General features: G+C 38.8%; 1 protein-coding gene across 1 annotated transcript in view; it reads left to right on the plus strand.

Annotated features, from left to right (window-relative positions):
* Window positions 1–12,790, plus strand: part of LOC110379784 (E3 ubiquitin-protein ligase UBR1) — a 54,891-nt gene that overhangs the window by 31,256 nt on the left and 10,845 nt on the right. The window contains exons 9-19 of the mRNA XM_064039398.1: window positions 2,170–2,283; window positions 3,615–3,862; window positions 4,308–4,483; window positions 5,435–5,632; window positions 6,333–6,519; window positions 8,527–8,712; window positions 9,566–9,714; window positions 10,191–10,356; window positions 10,852–10,966; window positions 11,903–12,114; window positions 12,600–12,766. Of these exons, the coding sequence (XP_063895468.1) occupies window positions 2,170–2,283; window positions 3,615–3,862; window positions 4,308–4,483; window positions 5,435–5,632; window positions 6,333–6,519; window positions 8,527–8,712; window positions 9,566–9,714; window positions 10,191–10,356; window positions 10,852–10,966; window positions 11,903–12,114; window positions 12,600–12,766 (1,918 nt within the window). The remainder of the gene's footprint in view (window positions 1–2,169; window positions 2,284–3,614; window positions 3,863–4,307; window positions 4,484–5,434; window positions 5,633–6,332; window positions 6,520–8,526; window positions 8,713–9,565; window positions 9,715–10,190; window positions 10,357–10,851; window positions 10,967–11,902; window positions 12,115–12,599; window positions 12,767–12,790) is intronic.

Here is a 12,790-nt window from a genome sequence, read left to right on the forward strand (position 1 = left end):
TTTTATTATTTTCCTTATACCATAACCTAAATCTTACTAACGCTTTTCACCTCATCATATTCATCTTATTTTGGGAATAGTTATATTTAGTTTCATTTTACCATCGAATTTCAAATTCATTTCTTAATTTATTTTTGTTATTATGGGAGATATTTATTTTCAAAAAAAAGAGATATCCATTCCAAAAAGAAAAAAAAAAGAAAAAGAAAATTATCAATTGGCAACACAAAAATGTGTATCCCTTTTTCGAACTCTTTGGATAGCTTAGCTTAGAACGCAGCTCTGAAATTTTAAAATAAGAACATTGACAATCGATCTAATACCTGGTTATTTTCTGATTATTTAGTGATAGCAACCCAGACGATAGTGTGCATCCGATTTCCCGCCCAACAGATAGTATTGACCAACTAATAATTCAAGTTTTGATTAACATGCAACCTAACGCGCGTAACGAACCCGTCACGATAAATGATGACGAGTAAGTTACGTTTAATTATTAAATTGTTAGGATTTAATGCGTTTGGTTGCTGCATTTATGTTGTTGCATGAGCTGCGTTAGCGATAAAGCCGCTTTATTGTAAACAGCACAATATTTCTCGCTTTATGACAGTTTGATGTTCCGAATTTAAAATTTTTGTTTCTTTTTTTTTCAAGCGTTGATCAATTCTTTTTCAAAAGAGTTTTTAATGTGTTGTCAGTTCTATACGGGCTGTACTTCGTACACTTGCATAGCTTCAGCGTTTCGCTTACATAAGTAGTGTTTTCTGTTGAGTGTTTGTTTGTTTGTACCCTTATTTAAGTCAATAAGTAGATACAGATATTAGTATACCGAAAATTTTATCAGTTTTACATTTCCATCAAAATTGGCAAAGTTATAATTTTTGAAATTACAGTTTTTTTTTGTTCAATTTTGTACTACACAGTTCAAATAGATAGACCCCATTTTAGTAGTTAGATCACCTTATTATGTAGGAAACAGTTTAAAAATTCTTCTAAGTGTTGTCTTAGTACTGCATTCATATTGGTGTGTAGTTAGCACTTCATCAATGCTTTGTAGTTAAGACGACGACAGACATATGTGTTACAATACAATATCTAATACTTGCACATAGGTACTTTTGGGGATGATTAAAAATATACCTTAACAGTATGACAATAAAGGTGATATTTCAATGTACAAAATAAGGATTTGATTTTTGTGCTCGCAACTTCATTCCCACACTCTCATTAAGATATATTTTAACTTGTACCCAAACATGCTGAGACTCTCAAAGGCGTCTTTATTTCCTAAGTATAACTTGAGCACAAAAGTCATGTCAATTTGTAACAATATGTGTCTGACGCCGTCTCTAAATGTGCCATGAATATTTTGAAACAATTGCCCCCTTAATTAATACTAACAATATTTAAAAAAACTAACTTTCTTGATACTTGATGAAATCAGAACTGAACGAAGTAATTTGACCTTTATTTTCCTTGTAATAAAGTCTACTTTTGCTAATTATAAGAGTCATTTATATTTATATTAGTACTTGTCAAAATATTTTGTGCAATTCTGATTCAACTATGTTAAAAAGTGCGTTGCAATACGGGTGGGTAGCTGATTAGGTAATTTACTTATACACATCCTAAGTAAAATATCCAATACAGTTCTTTGAGTAAATATGTTAAAAGGAAATTTCGCAATTTTCTCTTATCACTTTTTTTTAAATCATTGATTTATACAAAAAAATACCTTCCCGCATTGTATCGTACTTGTCCTTTTCAATAGAACGCTAGGGTAAGGTGAACAAACCAGTATGACAATGGCCGAAAGACCATGTGATGCCAATAAATAATATTCATTTAGGATATATTATTTTTATTTTTAATTAATAGTTTACTCGTGGAAATGTCTTCTGCCTATGAATTTTGAAATTCAATTTATACTTTTCAACAAAATATCAGGTTGACCAGACTTTGGTTGAGGAGTTTCGATTGACAGTCTGCAAACACTAGAAGCCGCCAAAAGTCAGTTTCTAGTTTCTTTTTGATTATGGTATTAAAAGACCCTTCAAAATATTGTTCAAACTATTCAATTTAACTATTTCCTCTGGTTTGTCCACCCATCCCCTAACGTCCTATAACCACCATCGTCGGTGTGGGGTGATGGTATGACGTGTCTGTCAGCTGTACGGCGATGTTCGAAAGGTTCACGTCGCGCCACGGGCCGAGCCTCAAGGTGCTGGTCATGCACGCGCACGTCATCGCCCACCAGACCTTCGCCATGAAGCTGTTGCATTGGTAAGTGGTTTTGAATTTTATGCCGTAGGTATAAGGTTGCGTTTTGAACTATATTGTGTTAGATGTAAGGTTCAGTTTTGTTTGATTGGCTGAGGTATGTGAAGTTGTTTAATGAGATGAGTGTGATTGGGCTTTGCAATGTTGAATAATGAACTTTATTGTCTTAGGTATAAGGTTCAGTTTTGTTTGAGAGTGGTCAAGTTATACTACGTTGAGCAATGAGCTCTATTTTGTTTGGTGTAAGGTTGAGTTTTGTTTGAGTGGGTGACGTCTGTAATATTGTACTATGAACTGGAGCCTTAAGGTGCTGGTCATGCACGCGCACGTCATCGCCCACCAGACCTTCGCCATGAAGCTGTTGCATTGGTAAGTGGTTTTGGACTTTATGTCTTTAGGTATAAGGTTGAGTTTTGAACTTTATTGTGTAAGCCTTAAGGTTCAGTTTTGTTTGATTGGCTGAGGTATGCGCAGTTGTTCAATGAGATGAGTGTGATTGGGCTATGCAATGTTGAATAATAAACTTTGTTGTGTTAGCTATAAGGTTCAGTTTTGTTTGAGAGTGGTCGAGTTATACTACGTTGAGCAATGAGCTCTATTTTGTTTGGTGTAAGGTTGAGTTTTGTTTGAGTGGGTGACGTATGTAATATTGTACAATGAACTGGAGCCTCAAGGTGCTGGTCATGCACGCGCACGTCATCGCCCACCAGACCTTCGCTATGAAGCTGTTGCATTGGTAAGTGGTTTTGAACTTTATGTCTTTAGGTATAAGGTTGAGTTTTGTTTGCTGAGGTATGCGCAGTTGTTCAATGAGATGAATGTGATTGAGCTATGTAACGTTGAATAATGAACTCGTTAGTGAAGGATGTGGTTCAGTTTTGTTTGAATTATACAGTGTTGAAGAATGAACTTTGTTGTGTTAGGTGTAAGGTTCAGTTTTGTGTGAGTGTTGAACTCTATTTTGTTTAGTTGTAAGTTTTGTTTGAGTGCTTGAGCTGTGAAGAGTTGAATTTTGCGTGTAAGATTTTCGAAGCTAACTAAAAGTTGAGTAGTGAATCTTGTTTATGGGATTTTGTTTGAGAGGTTTTGATACTTGTAGATTTCAGTTTTGTACAAAAGTTAAGACTGTATTTCGATAAATGCTATGTGTTCAATCTGGATAATGCTAACTGCTATTTTTAATATCCACTCATAAAGAAAATATGACAAAGATAATATTCCGGCCCATTATTAGTTTTGATGAAAATCAGTTTGGTTCTAATAATTTAGGTACGGTACTTGTCTCAAATCCCTTTTCTCTTATACCTTGCTACAATGATACCTTCTATCACCAGGCTACAAAACTTCGTGAGCCAAGAACCGAGTCTCCGTCTAGCAACCAGTCAAGTAGCCCTAGGTGAAGAAGTCTGGGGGGCCGGGGCTTCCGTGGGCGGGGGCGGCGGCGTCGCTTGCGGGGTCATGCAGAATGACTCGCGCATGTGGAAGGCGGCTAGAACCGCGTGGCATCGTCTACTGATTGCTACAACACTGATGGATTATACTACGAAGAGAACTATGGCGATTTTGTTTACTAAGAATTATGGTGAGTGTTGTGTTCTTATCGATATTTGTCTTAAAATGAATGAAAAAAATAATTATAGTGATAGTTTCACCGATTACTGATAAAGTCTCTGAGAACCTATCATAAAGTTACCCAACAGATATACTATAACTTTCCATTTCACAGGTGTCTTGTATAGCAATATCTGGCAGAAATTATAAGCTGCCTTTATCTAGCAGATAGAATGAACTATTAGATATCTGGCTGACACTTTATCGTTAACCAAAGAAATTAAGACTGGACTTAGTCTGTGGACCCTCAAATAATAGATGCGTAAATAATTTTAATTGAAATTTTTTCCAATGTTTCTAATTATAATCTCCTTTCATATTGATTATATTGAAATTCTTTCGTAAAATACTTTATTCACCATCTTAAGAAAGTCTTAATATTTATGGAATACTAAATATTCGTCGTTTATTCCCAGGTTCAATCCTCAAGGACTTCATCCGCGACGACCACGACCACTCGTTCTCGATCTCATCGCTATCAGTCCAGCTGTACACGACGCCGACGCTCGCGCACCACCTCATAGCTAAACACGACGCTCTCTTCGTCGTCATGAACACTTTCGTCAGCGAGTGTAACAGGCGCTGCAGTAATGTGAGTCATGCAAAATACTCAATAATAACCCTTATTGCTACACAGTTAAGGTGAAATTTGGCCTGGTGGTGCTTTTCCATAGGCATTCTTTCAGATACTTTTTACGAGATTTATAGGTGACATTTAGGTCTTTATATTTACCCTTGTAGCGGTACTACAACTCACAACACCGCCATCTACACATTCGGAGACGCAACTAACCTGCATCGCACATGCAGTGTTCGCGCGCACAGTGAATACAGATAGATCACCCCGACAACAACCAGCGGGCAGTAGCCCACCGGACAAAACCTCCTGTCCGGTCGGAGGATCCTCCCTTTACTGCGAGGTATGATGAGCTTTACTCTCTGCTCTCATACCTCCACACCCTAAAATATCTTCCCAATATTTGTCAAAAGTGATACTTAAATCCTAAAAGCAGCCTTCTTCGCGCGCACGAGACGTAGTCTATATTCTTCCTAAAAAAATGGTATATCTTATTCTTTAGTGAGTTTAAATCCGACGAGTCGTCCCTGATATTATTATTATTCGATAATCCGCAATCTGACTTAAAAAAACGTGGTGATCTTCAACTGTTTTCTCCTCAAAATAACACCCATACAAAAGTATCAACATGTCATGGACCACCACTGACCTCTATATTTACCACTGGACCGGCTGATCCGTACGTTTGACAGCAATTTTTTTGTGCCCATTTGAAGCGCCAATATCGTTTAAGCGAGTGTCCACAGAACTAATTTTGACGTATAATTTCAAATGGCTGTGAGAGAAGTGTTTGTTCATTGGGTCACTGTAAAATAATTTTAGTACCACGGACACTCGCTACGTCTAACAGCGCCAAAATGGCGATTATCAAACGGGCACAAAAGCACGTTGACAACAGCCTGTCCAGTGGTAAATATAGAGGTCAGTGTGGACCACTAATTAGAACATAACTTTTTTTGTCAACAGGGTCGTCTAGAATTCGACCGGTCCCACGTGCCGATGGCGTTCAAACGCGCCCAGTTCATATTATACGACGTCAAGTACCTCCTGAGCTCAGTACCAGCTACCTTCGACGATGATCTGCGCAAAGGGTTCATGCACGGCATCTCGCTGATGCTGAACCTGTTGGTCATGATGCAGGGGATGGACTCTGTTGTGAGACAAGTAAGAATCTTTTGAAAGACAGAAAGAAAAAACATTTATGTGTGCAGACGCACACGTATCACACACAATGAGAATTACAAAATAAAAAGAAAATTACAAAAACAAGATATAAAAAAACTTACAAATCAAACAACATTTTCCGTCTTACCACAAAAACTTTTAAACGTCAGTTTATGCCTTGTCAAAAAAATGACAAATTATGACGTTGACATATGGTTCATTTTGCAGCCAAAATTTTATTAGACAAGTGTAAAACAGGGTTTAAAGTTTTTGTAGTAAGGCCATTACAGTCTATGGTCCACAATGTCGGTCACTACACTATCTCATAAACTTTTATTATCTGTGGATAATACGTGTAAATGTCGCAAAGATTACAATCTACTTCTTCTTCTTCCTGCCACGTTACCAATTTTATTTGGGGCCGGCCGACGCAATGTCTTCCGCTTCCATTCTCCCCTGCCAATCGTCATTCTGACGCTCACGCCCTTCATATTCATGTAGGGTAAGAATCAAACTGGAATAAAGTTTCCTATCCATAAAGATAGAAATAAAAAAATTGGAATAATACAGTTAGTTTGACGATGATCTGCGGAAAGCGATCTGGCAACGTGGCGTATTCCGTCGTCTTGAGGAGTACCTAAATAAAATATTATTTTTTAATTCAAATATGTCTTTTTTATTGTCCTTTTTTCTCCCCCAGGTTGGGCAACACATGGAATACGAGCCCGAATGGGAGTCGGCTTTCAATTTACACGTGAAGTTAGCTCACAGTATCACGCTGTCGCTGGAGTGGTGCGCGGCGGAGAAGGCGCTGGCCACCGCCGTGTACCGCATGGCGCTGCGCAAGCATAGCGAGACTTATACACCGCCGGCTAAGGTTGTACGGGGTGAGTTCGACATAAGAGTAAAAAAAAATCTTGGATTAAAAAGGACACATCCTTCGAGCCTTTTCCCCAACTATGTTGGGGTCGGCTTCCAGTCTAACCGGATGTAGCTGAGTACCAGTGCCTTACAAGGAGCGACTGCCCTATCTGACCCCCTCAACCCAGTTACCCGGGCAACCCATTACCCCTTGGTTAGACTGGTGTCAGACTTACTGGCTTCTGACTACCCGTAACATAAAACTTGAATTAAAAAGATTTGTAATAAAAAAAATAGCAATTTTTCTATTTTTCTATTTTCCTCTTGAATTTTCATCCTTTTTTTTTGTGTCACAAGAATAGCAAGTGACAACTCTTCTTACTTACTATTTAATGACCCATTACTGTGCCATATGTCCGGCATACATCCTTGAGCGAAGCAATTATACGGGTTGTCAAAACTCATGCGCTCTGCTTCGCTTTGATGAAATCAGGTCCTTATTAGGCCTGGGTGCAGGGGCGTAGCTACCGCCGTATCTGCCGTATCAATTATACGGGGCCCCCGGGCCACGGGGGCCTCAAAAGTGTGTAAGGACAAAAAATAAAAACTTCCTTATTTATTTTATTTTACAAATATCAAAATTCTGAAAAGCAATTCTTTTTTTTCCCGCCTTAAGCGTGCGTTCAAAAGTTAACAACACTCTACATCGTTATGGCGGGCTGCGGGACTTCCCCGTTTTACTTACTTCATCTTCAACTCAGCGGGGAATCCTTCATCGATATCGCGATTTACGTGTACGTTGTTGTACTTTACATTGGATATTAAACCACGGAGTTAGTAGCAGCATTAGGGGGGGGGAGAGGGCGGTCCGCCACTGGTACCACGTCTCGGGGGGTGCCATCTCGGTCGACACATATCTGCACGACCAGGATGGCACGGGCAGAAGGGACAAGTCACTGAGGGTGCCATTCTAATCTGCAAAGCCTAGATTCACTACCAGTCACTGCATGCTATTCAAAGAAGACGGATCGCAATCCATACAAAATTGCCCCACGTCCTATAACAATGTGACGAATCTCAAAAAAAAGATAAAAATGTTAAAAATAATATGTAAATATAATATATAAAAAAATATAATATAATGGCATACTCTCTAATTTCTTTTTTTCACACCTTCATATGAAAAAAATGCTTTAAAGATTGTTTAGGCGCTGTTACGAAAACATCGTTCATGGGACTATTTATGGAATATTTTATTAAATTATTTTTTTCTCAAAACTTAAAAATTTCACACTGATTTTTAGGGTATAGTTAGAGAGCTGATATTTTCACAGATGATGTATTTCTGTTGCCGCTATAACAACAAATACTGAAAACTAGAATTAAAAAAATATTTTGGGGGGCTCCCATACGACAAGCATGATTTTTTTGTCCGTTTTATAAATAATGGTACCTACGGAACCCTTCATGCGCGAGTACGACTCGCACTTGGCCGGTTTTTATAAAACATGTTTGGGTTTTTTAAATCCCAAATTTCAAAAATAACTCTTTGTAAGTTTGCAATGACCCGTTTCCGGTTTCTTTACGTTAAATTAAACCTAGCAAAAACCACCACGAATGATTTCTACACGATTTTTAAATAAAAGTATTATTTACAATTTTAATCCATGATTATTGGGTGCTCAATAATTAGTCCGCCGCGGGTGCCACCCGATGCTACGCCGCCACCGCACGGAGTGCAGTGCACTGTTTATTTACGCGCTTTATATAAATGTGCATTAAATGAGTGAAAGGAAAATAGATTATCCCAGCGGCGCTGAGAAAAGAAAAAGTTAACAGAAAAGGGAAGAGGTTATAAAAAAAGTGCCATATAAGGGCCTCCAAACAATTTTTTATACGGGGCCCCGACAAGGCAAGCTACGCCACTGCCTGGGTGTTTCAAGAAGAACTTCAAATTACCATTTTAAATACTATGATAATGTGTAGCATGTGAAATGTACATAGTTTCCTAATTTTTCTATCTCTTCTTACAGAACTAGGCAACCAAAGCGGCTCAGTAATCCCATACGACGTATCAGTGGAACCGGTCTCCATCCACCGTCCCCTGTCCCGGTACATCGCCGGGCTGCACCTGCTGCTGCACAAGCACGGGCTGTCGTACCACAGCCGCGAGTTCGACAGGCACGACCGACCCAAGCCCACGCCGGCTGAGCTTATTGGTGAGTTATATCATCCGCCTAGCCACTTCCCAGCTGTGGAGTAAGTGTCCAGCCACCGTCCCCTGTCCCGGTACATCGCCGGGCTGCACCTGCTGCTGCACAAGCACGGGCTGTCGTACCACAGCCGCGAGTTCGACAGGCACGACCGACCCAAGCCCACGCCGGCTGAGCTTATTGGTGAGTTATATCATCCGCCTAGCCACTTCCCAGCTGTGGAGTAAGTGTCCAGCCACCGTCCCTGTCCCGGTACATCGCCGGGCTGCACCTGCTGCTGCACAAGCACGGGCTGTCGTACCACAGCCGCGAGTTCGACAGGCACGACCGACCCAAGCCCACGCCGGCTGAGCTTATTGGTGAGTTATATCATCCGCCTAGCCACTTCCCAGCTGTGGAGTAAGTGTCCAGCCACCGTCCCCTGTCCCGGTACATCGCCGGGCTGCACCTGAGTACCAGTCTGTCATTAGAAGCGACGGCCTCTGGCCTACTCAACCCGTTTAATCGGGCAATTTTATACTTCTTGGTAAGACTGTTTGTCAGATTTTATAGCTTCTGACGACCCGTAAAAACTGTCGAAGGAATAGTAAAAAAATCGAATGATGCAGTAATTGATGAACTTGTTGATTGCCAGACTCAAGTTGAATATGTGACGTGCGGTTGGCCAAATTCAGCCCAATTTATATACATATTTATATCGCAGTTAGGTTCATATTAGACTCAATAATGTATCATTTCATTTGCTGAAACACAGGTTCTACCTAGTTCAAGCAAGTTATACATCAGCACTTATTTATAATTATGTACAAATTAAGTTAATAAACAATTTACTATTTATTTATTATTATTTAATCCACAGAACCAGTCCTACAAACAATGGCCATGATAGGTCAAGTCCACGCCGGCATGTGGCGCCGCAACGGCTTCGCGCTCATCAACCAGCTGTACTTCTATCAGAACGTCAAGTGTCGAGCCGAGATGCTGGACAGAGATGTCGTTATGTTGCAGGTAATTTATACTAATATTATAAAGCTGAAGAGTTTTTTGTTTGAACGCGCTAATCTCAGGAACTACTGGTCCGATTTGAATCATCCTTTCAGTTTTAGATAGCCCATTTATCGAGGAAGTCTTACTTTTTATTCGGGTTCGTGCAGAGCTTCCCACGGGATGCGGGTGAAACCGCTGGCAGAAGCTAGTAATAATAATAATTTGCCTAGGCTGTTAGTGAAAGTAACCTTTGAAGGAGCCAATGATGATGATGGCTTCCAGTCTAAGTGGTTCTCGAAGTGTTGATTAATCTTTGACCGCTCACCCCATGCAGTATTACTCAGCAGTATGACAGACTATATAGATAATTGAAAAGAGATTATTCTCTAACAGTACCTATCAGTTTCGGTAATCTGCATCCTTCTAAACATTATTTAAAAAGATCAGTAACACTAAATGATGGCCTTTTTAAAACTCGATATTCTTTCTATCGATAGATCGGCGCCTCTCTAATCGAGAGCAACGAGTTCATTATCCACGTGCTGAACAAGTTCAACCTACTTGAGTGGGCGGCTCCCGACTTCGAACAGCGCAGTATTGAAGACGATACGCTAAGGCATACTATTAGCATGCTTGAAGAATTCTTGGGACTGCTGATTACCAGTAAGTACTATAAGAAAGAAAAAACATTTATTTTGCACAGGAGGGGTTCATAGTAATTAAAAAATAAAATACAATTAATAAATGTCCATTAAAACACCTTTTCCATATGAGAGGAGGATAAAAAGGCTGGTAATGAATATTGCACAAATGCTCATACAATCTGTATCGCCCAGTGTGATATCAAATATATTCACAAAAACCTATATAAAAGACCCTTAAAACCTGGACAACTTTTAAATATAAATAAGCTTCCATCTTATATCAACCAGACTAACAGTCTACAGAATAGTACTGAAAAAGGAAAGATGCAATATATAAAAAAAAAGTCCTGTTCCATGATTCAAACAGAATTACCCAATGTTTTGTACAGATGACGGCTGACAGTTTTCAAGGGAAAATATCGTTATTGGACTGACTGACAGCAACTGTCAACTGTACCAAAAAACGTGTAGACTATAGTTTTACATGATAATAGTATGCGCTATTCTTTTTCAGTCTATGGTTCCCGATACGTTCCCGGAGTAGGCGAGGTCACCAATGAGGATCGTACAATGAAGGAGATCATACAAATGCTGTGTGTCAAACCTATGCCGCACTCTGAGTTAAACAGGTTTGTTACAATTTCATTATTATCGTCCTAGTAATATTATAAACGCGAGAATTTGGACATACATGGATGGATAAATATATGGTTGTTTACTTCTCTACACACAAAAACCACTGGAAAGCAACATAGCTGGTGTTTCGGAATAACGTTAGTCAAATCAAATCAAATCAAATGGTTTATTTGTGAAACACGGGTATGGTACAAAGATCTTAAAAAATATACAATTGTTCATGCCGTGATCTGCCACATGGGGCATACAAATATGGTACTTACTAGAGCTAACTATAATTGTATAGATTTATCCAAATTACATAAGCATGTTACAGATTCTAAATATCTATGATAATAAGCACTAATTATTTTGATAGAAAATCATTAATACAATAATAACAGTTGGTTATCAAAAAGTTGGACAATTTCCGTCTTACCACAAAAACTTTTAAACGTCAGTTTATGCCTTGTCTAAAAAAATGTCAAATTATGACGTTGACATATGGTTCATTTTGCAGCCAAAATTTTATTAGACAAGTGTAAAACAGGGTTTAAAGTTTTTGTAGTAAGGCCATTTATGTTTTAAGATGTTAACATTATCACAATCCCTTATATCTTTAGGTAAACTGTTATATACTTTAGTTGCCATAATAAACACACTTTTTTCATACAGAGTTGTCAATAATATAAATGAGGGTAGTTTTTATCTAAGAGCGCAAAACGGGCGGAAGCTAGTTCCATTAAATTTGCAATGTTCTGCAATGTTCTAGAAATTAAAGAAGACACATAATATAATACAGCAGGATTATAAACTATAGTTCACTTTGGCCGAAATATGTGTCTGATAATAATTTTGGGTATATTTTTTTCTTATTCTACATATACTTGCACCTTGCTGCTTCATGTCTTCACACAAACCCTTTGCTAACCATATCATCTTTTTTTCAGATCACTACCCGAAGACCAGCTCCACGAAACTGGTCTAGAAGCCGTTATCCACGAGGTCGCGGACTTCATAAAACCCTCAGGAGGGAACAACCGAGGCGTTTATAAGCTGAAACCGCATCTGTACGACGAATACGACACGTTCTTCTACCATTATACCAGGGAGGAACTGTCCAGGAGTGAGGAGGAGCAGAGGACTAGGAGGAAGGCTGCTGGTGAGTTGAGGAGAAGGCAGATTTTTAACCCACTTCCTAAAAAAGAGGTTCTCACTAGCTCGGAATCTTTTTTGTTTTGTCTGTTCACATGATTAGTTAAACGCCTATTCCGATTTGAATTTTTTTAATACCACAAATGCTTGTTAAGCAGAAACTAAAAGTATTGAAATAACTTTTCTAATCTGATAAAGATAAGCTCAAATACTACTCGTCATTTTTAAACTGACTTCTCAAAAAAGAGGATTAAATACTATTGTTTTTTGCTATGTTCGTGTATGTTTCATATGGTTTATTAAGGCTATAATTAAACTTAGCTAAATTTTTATTATAGTTTTTGGCGATAACTTTTGACCTTACTAAAATTATATATGTATTCGCTGTGGAATATGTCTTTTTCACTTAGATTCCAACCTTCAAAAACTTTCAAAATAAATTACTTAATCGAACATTTCGATCTCATTCCTATAAAAAAATATCTCTTCCAGGTCTACCAGAATGCTGTCCACCTCCCCCCCTACCGAAGCTATCACCCCCATTCCGCTTGCTAGCCAACTTACTGCAGAGCGATTCAGTACACCATGTTCTGAAGACTGTTCTAGAACGAGCACTGGACCTCAGGGCCAGGTCCTTCTCGGAGACTCAAGTGCATAAGGTGAGGTGAACCATGTAATTTTTT

Source organism: Helicoverpa armigera, chromosome 19 (assembly GCF_030705265.1).
Source record: "Helicoverpa armigera isolate CAAS_96S chromosome 19, ASM3070526v1, whole genome shotgun sequence".
Lineage (NCBI taxonomy): Eukaryota > Metazoa > Arthropoda > Insecta > Lepidoptera > Noctuidae > Helicoverpa > Helicoverpa armigera.